The sequence below is a fragment of the Canis lupus genome, chromosome 15 (assembly GCF_003254725.2).
Source record: "Canis lupus dingo isolate Sandy chromosome 15, ASM325472v2, whole genome shotgun sequence".
NCBI lineage: Eukaryota > Metazoa > Chordata > Mammalia > Carnivora > Canidae > Canis > Canis lupus.
Window position 1 is genome coordinate 20893469 of NC_064257.1, and position 12445 is coordinate 20905913.

General features: G+C 36.9%; 1 protein-coding gene across 8 annotated transcripts in view; it reads left to right on the top strand.

Annotated features, from left to right (window-relative positions):
• Positions 1-12445, top strand: part of NAV3 (neuron navigator 3) — a 356255-nt gene that overhangs the window by 308445 nt on the left and 35365 nt on the right. For 7 of the 8 annotated variants that reach the window (XM_025438781.3, XM_025438783.3, XM_049094028.1 and 4 more), the window contains 5 exons: positions 540-651; positions 7786-7907; positions 8885-8905; positions 9591-9763; positions 11397-11550. In XM_025438781.3, the coding sequence (XP_025294566.3) occupies positions 540-651; positions 7786-7907; positions 8885-8905; positions 9591-9763; positions 11397-11550 (582 nt within the window). The remainder of the gene's footprint in view (positions 1-539; positions 652-7785; positions 7908-8884; positions 8906-9590; positions 9764-11396; positions 11551-12445) is intronic. The other variant, XM_025438782.3, reaches the window with a different exon arrangement.

Sequence of the window (12445 nt, forward strand, 5' to 3'; positions counted from 1 at the left end):
CTCAGTTTCTGCTTTTATATTTGAATATAAAGAATCCGTTCCCCAAGTGCAAAGTAAGTGAGACAAAATCTAAAGTCCTCTATTCAACAAGAATTCAGCGTTTCCAGCTGACAGTAAATGCAATGTGATGCACCTGGACAGTTCTGCTAGCGAGGTGATGTAACCATGATGGCATTAATAAGTTTGGTATAAAATGGGCAGTGTGATATCTTGCTTTATGTTGCACTGGTCAGCTTTAATTGCCATCCTTCGAAAGGAATAAAGGCTATTCAGATCACATTTATAAGAGAATAACCAAGATATATATATATATATATATATATATATATATATATATATATATTTTTTTTTTTTAGTTTTCCTGTACATTTAAGCAAATAAGAATTGTTAGATATGACTTAATGGGGTCATCAGGCATCCAAATCTCCCAGGATGTTAGTACTACATAAAATTAAACCCATGTGATTGTGAATTATGAACAAGGACATTTTACTGTTTTCTCTAGGTATTAAAACTTCTAAATTCTATTTGTTTCACAGGAGTCTGAACTTATAGAACTAAGAGAAACCATTGAAATGCTGAAGGCCCAGAACTCTGCTGCCCAGGCAGCTATTCAGGGAGCCCTGAATGGTCCAGACCACCCTCCCAAAGGTATATTTGGAAATATTGCCATTTTTCATCCAATAATAATAGGGATATATTTTATTTATTTATTAGAGTGAAGCTGCTTTTACTCAGGGCACTTGGTTTAATATGAATAAATTGGTATTAATACAGTCAAAATCCCAGAATTCAAGAACAGTAGCTTTGCTTATCAATAATTTCTAATTAAGCTTAAGGAATTTGCTTCTGTAGTCATACACACATTTTTCTCCATTCTATTTAGTGAAAGTGGGGATGGGGAGGTTTCTTAATACAGTCATGTCTGACTTCAAGCAAAACACACCCTGTAAGGAGTATAAAAATCTAGGTCTGAAAACAAAAATCAAATAGTCAATATGGTAAAATATCAATAATAGGTATGAGGAACAGCTCGTTCTGGATGGAGGCAGTGAAAAGGTACACTTTTCTACAGAAATGTAAAAACAGGAAGAAAAAAAGACTAAAAGTCTGCTTTTAATTATCATTATGCCTCATCAGTTCTAAACAATAATAAAATAATCTTATTTGTCACCACACCCTCCTTAGTTTCCCACAGCAGAAATGCTTTGTATTCATGTCCTGTCATTTATTTTCCTTTGCATGGGCTCTACTTTTTCATATCCTAATCTTTTCAACAGCACTCAGGATGCTCTTCATCAGCTAGAAAAATACTTTTCTAAATCCTGAATGCTCGGTCATGTATTTTTCCATCTACAGGTGAATCCATTCCAGGAGAAATCCATTTGATAGAATCTATTAATGTCTCCAGCAGCCAGTCACACTTCAGACCACTGGAGTGTGGGTTCTCTTACCACCAAACCAATACTGTTCTCTCCGCGACCCATAATGACTTACAGGACACTAAATCCAATATAACATGTAAAATTCTTATTGTATTTGACAGTCTAAGTAGCATTTGATGCTGACTGTCCATTCCATCCTTCTTGACACATTTCATTTCTTCTAATGTTTGTGACATTAACGTTCTTAGTTTTTCTCCTGTTCCTTTGAAATCTCTTTCAAAATTTCTTTTGCAGGTTCACTCATTTGTATCCATTTCTTAAATATTGATGTTTCTTAGAACCCAGTCCTCAGCTCTCTTCCTTTACGATTTTGTACATTGTGATTCTCTTCATCCTACCCAAAAGTCTATAAAGCTCATCTAATACTCTAGCTATGCTTATCTTTTATGTGTTGGTAACTGGTAATAGATCTCTCCAGACTGGGCTCATCTGTTGAGTTACAGATCTATAAGTCTAGTGCCCAAGAGAGAGCTCCATTTGGTTATCTTTGGATGTCTGTATATCACACCCAATTCGACATCTCCAAATTTGAACTTGTCATCTTCCCTGTTAGACCTGCTATGCCTTCAGTGTTCTTGCCTCAGTAAATGATACCATCATCCTTCCATATAGCCATAAATCTAGAGGTCATTCATAGATCGTCCTCTACTCATTCATTAAATCAAGTTCTGTTGATTCCACCCATTAAATATCTCTTGGGTCTGGCCTGTTTCTCTGACCCTGCTATCACCATCTCTCATTGCTCCCCTGAACTATGACCACAAATTCCTACGTCCTTCCTGCCTTTCATCTTCTATCATTTTATATCGTTTTTCACACTGAAACCAAAGCAATTATCAACAGCATATATCTACAAGTATCTCATTGCTTTTAGGATGAAATATAAACTTCTTAACATGACTTAATCTCTCTTCACCAACTTTGTTCATTCAGCAGGTATTTATTGATTGCCTATTATTAGCTAGACACTGCTTTAGGCCTTGGGCTTTGCGCCTTTTTTTTGTTGTTGTTATATTGTATATTTTAGGTATCCTGAACTTCCAGTTCTCTAAAAGTTCTTTGTATGTTCTGTTTATTTCTACTTAAAATTTTCTGCCTTGTTTGTTCAGTGTAAAAACTTCCTGAGACCTTAAAAGAGTTGGCCTAAGTATGCCTCCTTGACCCTTACACTGGATAAAGTTCCTTTGTGATATTTTTTTTGGAAATAACTGTACTTCTATCAAAGTTTGTATCATACTTCAATGCCTTAATTTATTTAAGGTCTACCTCTTTCTGATCAATGGTAGAGTGTTTCGTTTTTTTCAGTCTAAGTGGCTGTGATGGTACCTTAAACATAAAAGGGGCTTATTGGAATTTTAATTTATAATTTTTTGGGGACGCCTGGGTGGCTCAGCAGTTGAGCGTTTGCTTTTGGCTCAGGTGGTGATCCCAGGGTCTGGGGATCAAGTCCCGCATGGGGCTTCCTGCATGGAGCCTGCTTCACCCTCTGCCTATGTCTCTGCCTCTCGCTCTGTCATGAATAAATAAATAAAATCTTCTTTAAAAATAAAAAAATAAAATATTTTTTAAATACTTGAATTTAAAATCTTAGGAAAAAAATTATACAAAGTGAGATATACTTAAATTGAAGGAAAAACTGGTTTTCTAGGGGCTACTTCTGTTAAGAATTTAGCAACTTTCCATGTGGGGGAGTTGATTTATATGCCACATGGAAAATTACTGCATATTTAAAGCTTATCTTAGAGCTATAACAAAGCAGCTTATGTTCTAAATCTTCATGTCGTAAATAGGTCCAGAAGGGAATTTAAAAGGCTTAATCTTTTCTTTAACACAGTACAAGTCACTGAAGTAAAACTCTCTGGAAGGATTCCTTTTATCTTAGGCAACAGGTAGCCTAATATATCTAGTGGAGTTGAAAAAAGGAATTCCTCTACTCAGAAATGTGGGAGGAGTGCATAAAATGAGTAAAATGATAACAATTAATATTCAAATTGGTCAATAAAGATTAAAAATATTTTTACAAGATTTAAAACTAGTAAAGACAAATAATTATAAGTGTATATGGGATATTTAGATTAGGTTTTTGTAATATTAAAACAATATGAAATTCAGTGAACACAAACTGTTTCTTACTATATTAACCATTGACATCACATGAAGAAAATAAAGATAACAGTCTATCTTTTCATGGGTTATTAAAGTGATTATATGAGCTATAAGCTTATAATCTGAGATTTCATTGAGATTTGGTTTTTGAGACTTTTACATATTTATGTTAGGTAAATCGTAACATATAATCTTATAATATATTTTTGGAGTGAGGCAGCACTTCTTTAGACAGATCAAACTATGACAAAAAATCACATAATTAATTAATGTAACTTTATTTTCTATTTGTGCGTCACATTTACTACAAAGCCTGATAAATAATAGCAATCTATAATATAATGAATTTATTTACTCATGCACAAATGTTATTTGAATACCTGGTATATACTAGCCACTCTACTAGATCTTGAATAACAAAGATTTAAAAAAAAGTCCTCTACTCAAGGGCTCGCAGCCCACTGCCACAGAGATGTAAACATCTCTATATAACTTTATATACAGATACATGTATACAACTATATATGAAAAGTAAAGTAATGGAAAATTTTACTCTTACTTTTCAAAATGTACTATTGTTTTTTAACTCACTACCTTTGCGTATAAACATAGAATAGGTTTTCCTTGAGATGTACCAAACAGTTCAGCAAAACACATAGTAAATTTCTATCAACAATGAATACATTTTTAGGAATGTTAAGCAAACTTAGTTACGTTAAATGAATAATATGAATAATATTACGCATAAGTGCTTATTGATTACCACATATCATACAAGGTTGTAGGTATACAATGGTAAACCAAACAGATATAATCTTTGTTTCCATTAAACTTTTAGTCTTGTGGGAGAGCAGAAAATAAACAATTGTTGTGATCATTGGCATAGCTGAATATGTATGCCAAAATAGTCATAAGTTCTAAAATGGACAAGAATAGGTGCCATAGAAAGCAAGGGTACCAGGGAACCTACTAGAGGTTAAGAGTCAGGAAAGGCCTTTCCCAGATAGCAACATTTAACGTGAGATCAAGGAATAGTTATCAACTCATATGGTAAATATTGAGAGAGGAATATTCCAGAAGAATCTTGAGATAGAAAATAGACTAATTCCTTATGAAACCGTTACAATGAGGAAACGTAAAACAAGTAGAATGAGGTTAGAGAGATAAATACTGACCAGATTACTGAGGGACTTTTAGGCCCTGTTTAAGAGTTGAAATGTTTTCCTTCTTATTAAAATGGGAATCTATTGAAAAGTCTTAAGGGAGTAATGATGTTTTCCTTTTAAAAAGAATTCCCTAGCTACTATCTATTGGATGGTTTGAAAGTGAGTAAGTTGGACCGCTATTCTTGCTGTAGAGCAAGTAAGTGATAGTGATAGCTTGAACGGGGGGCCGTAGTGGTATGAAGGGTAGGAAGAGGAAATGAATGGATGAACAAACACCTAACTGAAATACAGACTTTTAGAGAAAGCTTCTCCATTCACTCATATTGTTATCCATTTGATCAACCATTCTTTAGTAAGCTCTGTGATGCCACATGTACTGAATCAAATACAAGCACTAGAAAGGAATAGAGAAGAATAAAATGCATTCCTTTCATTCCATGATATTATTGAAACCATTCCTTTGCTAATCTTTGTTGGTAAATCCCATCATAACTGAAGGTAAATAATACCTCCAAGGACAACTTTTGACTTTCAATTATAAGAATTACCCATCCTCTTAAGTTTTGAGAGTTAATCAAAGTCAAATACAACTTATTAATTCTGGATGTATAAAAACTCTGGAGTACTTTAACACTTAGTATAATTGCTTTATCTGTCAAAGTCCACTACTAGGAAAATAAATATATCTTGATCACAAAAGCTTATAGCCAACTGCAGCAGAAATTTAAAACACAAATAAATATCAACATATTCTTCTTTTCTTTAGTCATATAACTTCCATATTCATAGATTAAGGGATACTATGCTCTTTACTGTGTAATCGAAATAGCACACATAAATAAATGCCTTTGTTCAAGTTTTTATGTTGGTAATATTTTAGGCATATAACTACAGTAAATATTCTCATCATTACTTTTTAAAGTTCTTTTAAGAGGCCAAAATCTACAAATTCTGAAAAGTAGTTTTTTTCCCTCCTCTAAAATTTGTCAGCATACTATTATCTTAATGGAAAAATTAAGGTACTTACTGATATGTACCTATATGACTATAAAGATAGAGATACATACACATATATTATATACCCACACATGTACTCATTTATTATATGTTTTGAAAGTAATGGTTATAGTTTCCTTGTCATGGGGTGTTATAATGTTAAATAAATCAATCAACTGGAAGGCTTTGATTTTATACTATTGTTTCTATGGAAACTTTTTGAAAGCTATATGGTAATTTCTGACATCTTAGAAGTTCCACTGAGATTTTTTTGCTTAGCAAATTTTCATTGATGCCAATTAAATATAGTAATAAATTTGGCTTTAAGGCAGATTTGACCTTAAAAATCTGGGACACCTGGGTGGCTCAGTGGTTGAGCGTCTGTAGGATCAAGGCCCATATCAGGCTCCCCATAGGGAGCCTGCTTCTCCCTCTGCCTATTGTCTCTACCTCTTTCTCATGAATAAATGAATAAAATCTTAAAACAAACCAAAACAATTTTATAATTTCTTAGTCTCCACTAACACTGAATATCAGTTCACACTAAGTAGATAAAATTTTAATTTCAACAACTATAAATAAATCTTATAAGCTGATTGTATAGAGTAAATGGATATCTTCAAAACGTGATTAAATATCAAATGTTTTTTTTTTCAAGTTATCTTGTGTGACTAGAGAAGCAGTACATGCTTTTTAGAAGCATGGCAAGCCCATATCACATGGCAATTAGCACAATAGACGTTAGAATCTGCCTAGGTCTCAGATTGGCTCTACTGTGTTACAGCTATGTAGATAAAATTACTGATAAAATTACTCTGTAACCAAACTTATGTCAACACTTGGCTTTAAGAATGAAATTAGATAAGGGGTGCCCGGGTGGCTCAGTGGAAGTACCTGCCTTCCGCTCAGGTCATGATATCAGGGTCCTGGGATCAAACCCTACTCATCTACTCATCAGGCTCCCTGCTCAGCAGGGAGTCCACTTCTTCCTCTTTGTCAGCCCCTCCCCTCCCACTCATGCTCCCTCTTTCTCTCTCTCAAATAAATAAGATCTTTAAAAGGGAAAAAAGGAATGAAATTAGATAATCCCAGGGCAGAGTAAACACATAGTAAAAGCTAGCTTTACTATTATGTGGTATTATTATTATTATTGTCATTACTGTTCCAAGTCATGGGCAGGATTATGATAGAAGAATTGCACTGCCTTAAATATGTTTTCTGTTTAGTTTACACATGCAGTAAATGCAGTTTCTCTCTCTCTTTTTTTAAACTATTTCCTTTTTTTATTTATTTTTTTAAGATTTTATTTATTTATTCATGAGAGACAGAGAGAGAGGCAGACACAGGCAGAGGGAGCAGGCTCCATACAGGGAGCCCAATGTGGGACTCTATCCTGGGACTCCAGGATCACACCCTGGGCCAGAGGCAGGTTCTAAACCACTGAGCCACCTAGGGATCCCCAACTTTTTCCTTTTTTTCTCTCTTGAGCACCTTCCCCTCACTGGCTCTTTGACCTTGGCCAAGTTACTTTTTTGCACTTAAATTTCATCATCTGTGAACTGAATGGCTTAAGTGACTTCCAAGGTTTGTTTTGGCTCTATCATGGTATGATTCTATGAAATGGAAAATTAATATATTTGGCTTTGGCAGCTTTATTCAAAGCACTAATATTAAAAAGACACAATTAGTTCTCATGCTTTTATGAGTTTCCATTTACTCCCTGGAAGTAATCATTTGGAATAAATCACTTTGGAATATCTGTTTGATCCAGGTATTCAGTAGAAATCACTAGCATAGGATTTCATTTTTGGATAAAACTCAGAACTCATTAAACCACCAGTGCTACAGACCTATATGAGATACCCAGTGAATCTTAATGCCGATAACCCAGTTAATTAAAGCAAATGAGGTTGTACTTTATTAAACTTATAAAACCAAAACTGCACTGAAATCATCAGTACAAAGCCATGTTGACTTTTATTAGCGGACTTCCTCTCAGAAAGCCTAGAAGTCATATGTGTTCACAGGGAAGGTCTTTAGGAGCTAATGTGATGCTCTCTATCTGTTGCTAGATCTCCGCATCAGAAGACAGCATTCTTCTGAGAGTGTTTCTAGTATCAACAGTGCCACAAGCCATTCCAGCATTGGTAGTGGTAATGATGCTGACTCCAAGAAAAAGAAAAAGAAAAACTGGGTAAGCCATGGTCATTCATCTCATGCTGAAGCTTATTCTTGCACCATGAGTCAGGTGGTTTTCCCCCAACCCTTGAGCTTTAGAAATCCGTATCAGTTTACAAAGAGTCTCATTCAAGTGACTGGCCCCTGGAACACTGTCCTCATCACCAAAATTAGGGCAGCATGGTGCTGAGGAGCGTATATTTTCACCAGGACTAGGTTTGGGTTTGAATCCCAGCTCTGCCACTTACTAGTTGGACCTGAGGCACGCTGCCTCACCTTTTGAAGGGGCCCACCTTTTCTCATCTACAAAAATAGGATAATTAATACTGACTTTATAAAGTTGTTGTAGGAGAAATAAGATGACATCTGTTCATAAGCCCTGAGAGAGCAGGGGTTTACTATGGAGATAAGGAAAGAAAAGATGGGGGTGGGGTGGGGGTGGTGGCAGTACTGATGGGGATGGAGGAAGAGAAGAAATGAATCATGAAAAAAAAGGAAAGAAGAAACCTTGAAAGTCTCCCCCCACCCACTTCAACGGGGCATAGTGTGAATAAAGCTTCACCTCATAAGAAATCAACTACATTATTAGTGTCTGCTTTCTGTTTTTTTTACAAGGGGATATTGCAGAGCTACATAAATGCACTTTAACAGAGCAGTGCTTTACATTTACTAGGATGTAATTTATGATAACACAAAGCAGTTGCTAAAAAACTGAGGGGAAGATGCTATCACAGCAAAATGTTTAGAAACCATAACCATGCAGTAACGGATTTCTTTTAATACCATGGAACAAAGGTAGATTTTTAAATAAGGACAGCTGTTGATGAAATCCAAAACCTAACTATCAGAGGATTTTACTGGAGTGCCTACTATAAAGAATGAAAGAAATATCTTTTTGTCTTAAAAAAATGTTTATACAGGTAATATTTTACAATACTGATCAGCCTTCATTCCCTTGATTTGTAATTCCACACTCTTTCATGTTTCTGCAAGGTGAACTCTAGAGGAAGTGAGGTGAATATGAACCGTGGGCAGTTTGGCATGCATCTATAAAAAATACCCTACCTTGGCATGAATGCTATTCATTTTGGCAGTAGGCTTTTTATACCTTTTAAAAACAGATTACCTTGTATGTCTTTTCTTTGTGTCTTTTCATTTTAATCTCAAATTTTAAAGAGAAGAGGTAAAAACCACTTTCTGAATAGAGCTGTAGGGGAGACCGATTCTGGTTTTGAATGGTACGGGAACTGAAAATTTGAATAGAAAATCACAATTAATGAAGTGTTAGGTGAATTTGATTTCATTTTGCTTTTTAAGTTTATACTGTCAGCGGGACATGACTTGACTGTAGCGCTAAAGTGGCCATTTAAAACAAATTGCCTTGAAGAGAGAAGCATTGGGAGTGGAGATCCCTTCAAGGTACTTAGTTTTAAATGAGTGCTCTGACAGCCGTGCCCTTGACCCTGCACTATTTAAAAGCCTTCCGTGTTTGCGCTGCGCTGGATTAATATAGGAATAAAACAAAACCCCAAACGCGGTATCATTTTTTTCTTAGAGATACCGCGCTGCAGCTGTTAATACTCTGCTTGTACATACTGACCCCAGGCAGTGGCTAGGATGGCACCTGCAAACTAACGCCCCAAAGCAAAATTCTCCAACTGCAAAAAGACAAGACAGGTAATTTCTGTCCTCTTTTCAGCTGAGAAGCTCATTCAAGCAAGCCTTTGGGAAGAAAAAGTCCACCAAGCCTCCTTCCTCACATTCGGACATTGAAGAGCTTACTGACTCCTCCCTGCCAGCGTCCCCTAAAGTGCCCCATGGTGCGGGTGACTGCGGCTCCACATCCATGAAGCCCTCACAGTCGGCCTCAGCGTAAGTCCCTCGGTCTGCAGGATGCTCAAGTCTTCTTATAAAACAACTTGGGGCCGGGCCCATGTTTGTCTTCTAAATGCAGCCGGGTTGTGCTCTCACGGTGGCAACAGCACCTGTGCCCGTCGCTTTCAGATCTCCCTAGAACTGTGGAAAGCTTTGGTTTCTCCTTCACTTTTCCCATTTTAGAATCTGAGTGCTTTTGTGATCTCATTCTCCACTTTTCTGAGTCTAGTTTTCTTTTCACTTGCACTTGTCCATGTATCTGTCTCACTGTGCGTTCAATGCAGGTCACCCCTTGTCTGGCCACCAAAGAAACGGCAAAATGGCCCTGTGATCTACAAGCATAGATCCCGGTAAAACGGCGTGTGATGCATGAAACTTGCCAAGATCCAGGTCCTAACCTAAGCAGTGTTTGCTTTTGCTCTTTCTAAAATCGCTCGCATGCATTTCAGTGATAAAAACCACCTCTGTCTTTCTGGTTTTGGGGTCCAGCTTGTTTTCCTAAAACCTAGCTGTAATCCATTTGTCTTTAATTCCCTTAGACAGTCTGGCATAGCATTTTTATAGGAGCTGACCATTCGATGTGACAAGAATGAACGAGACCTTTAGAATGCAGAACATGCACTGTGACACGGTGGCCCTCTGCTTTATATATTATTTAAATCAAATGTCCTTGTATGCCCACGACGGCGACTAATGTAGGACTCGTGTAGGACAGAACCACTGATGGGACCATTTAAGATGCTTGTGTGTCCCAGATAATTTCATCATGTATATAGGGAGGAGGAACGTAGCACTATCATTTTGTAACCAGTGACGTAGTCATCACATTTCAAATGGGAAAGCTATTAGTTAATATAAAACAGGTTCTTGCACCATGTTTCCTGCAAAACTGCCCACAATATGACAATAACCACAAAATAATAAGGAAGTAAAGTATATGACCTTCAATTAGCCCTCGACGAGCCTGCTTCCATGGGTTGAAACCTGTCATTTAGCTTCATTAGCTTTTTGATCTCCTAAATCAGCTGAGCCTACCAGGAGGATTATGTAACACTCATCCATTATTTAAATGTCCAAAACTAATCTCTCTGATTTACTTTCTACAATATTTATATTGGATTTTTCATGGTAACTTGAAGACAGTGTCGTGGCAAATAATGTCATTCTTTGCACAGTTTTTCAAAAAAAAAAAAAGAGAGAGATCAATGTTTTAAGAACATCATAACTGCTTTAAAAAAGAATATTTCATAAGTCGCAAATAGAGATGTAAGTCTCTTAAAAAATGGTAGAATGAGAGAGTGTAATGCTATGCAGCCCCCCGAATATCAACAACAAGGATATTTTGAAGAGTACTTGGTATTCAGTAATCATTGTTTTTAAACTTCAGAAAAATAGGAAGAAAGGATTAAAGAAAAAAGCTACTGCTTTCAGTTTTGAACCTGTGAATGTGTTACCGTTTGTAAAACTCTTTATCCTTCTCTTTAGGTTTTGCCAGCAGCAAAGAACCTCTGTAGCTAGCTGCTGGATAATGTTGCAGTTCAGCCTTAAAAGAATCATTGCTTTTCCTGATCCTCTGGCTCCCCCCACCCCTACCCCCCAGGACTGATTTTGTGTTTGTTTCCTTCTTCAGGATCTGTGAATGCACAGAGGCTGAGGCCGAGATCATTCTGCAGCTGAAGAGTGAGCTCAGAGAAAAGGAATTAAAATTAACAGATATTCGACTGGAGGCCCTCAGCTCTGCTCATCATCTTGACCAGATCCGGGAAGCCATGAACCGGATGCAGGTCAGTAGCGAAACACCTTCCAGGGGCCAACGAGAGACATTAAAAATGCTATCTCTTTTCACTCTTGGTTATTCTAAAAACAAATCTCCCTTTTGTGCCCACTGTGGAAACAAACAGTTTAGTTTATTCAATCTTTGCACCTCATTTCTTCATACCAACTGGAGTGCTTTGTCAAACCGAGACTGGCCAGTTGCACTCAAGGGCCGTTCAAGACCCTTGTCCTAGTGACTGGATTCACTTGAGAGCGGAGTTTGTCGAGCAACTACTACAAGCCTCCCATCTTCACTTTTCCATGATTTACCTTGGTGTTGGCTGTTCTCCGCTCTTTTGAAATCTGACTTTCAGTTGCCCTTACCTGTTTTCTACTGGGAAGAGTGGGGGGGAGGGGGGGAAGCAATGAGGAAACTACAGGAATTTAACACAAGCTTTCTAAATATGGAAGTAAAAGTGATGTAGAATGCCATCTGTACAAGTAAGGCTTTTGTATTTCGGGGAAGCATCTGAAGGCTAATTTCAGAACCAGTCTGTGCTCAGCCTAAGTTTTCATTTTATTATTGTAAACTGGTAATCGCCTGCTACCACAGATGACGGAAAAAATGAAAGCTCACTGTTGAGCAGATTTCTCTGCCACTGTGTATGTTCATCCAAAGGTTTTGGTTGCGTTTATGAGCCTAATGCCCCAGTATGAAGGAACAGAAACTTTTTCAGATGTTAGTTGGGATTTTGAAGTAATTTTAAATCACCTGACTCCTATTGTTTCTGTTTTACTCTGGTTTTCAACTCTCTGTGAGTTCCGAATATTACAGATGGTGTTATTTACCTGTGAGATGTTAACAGTACATTTAAAACGAGAAATTTGGGCAGCCCGGGTGGCTCAGCAGTTTAGCCCTTGCCT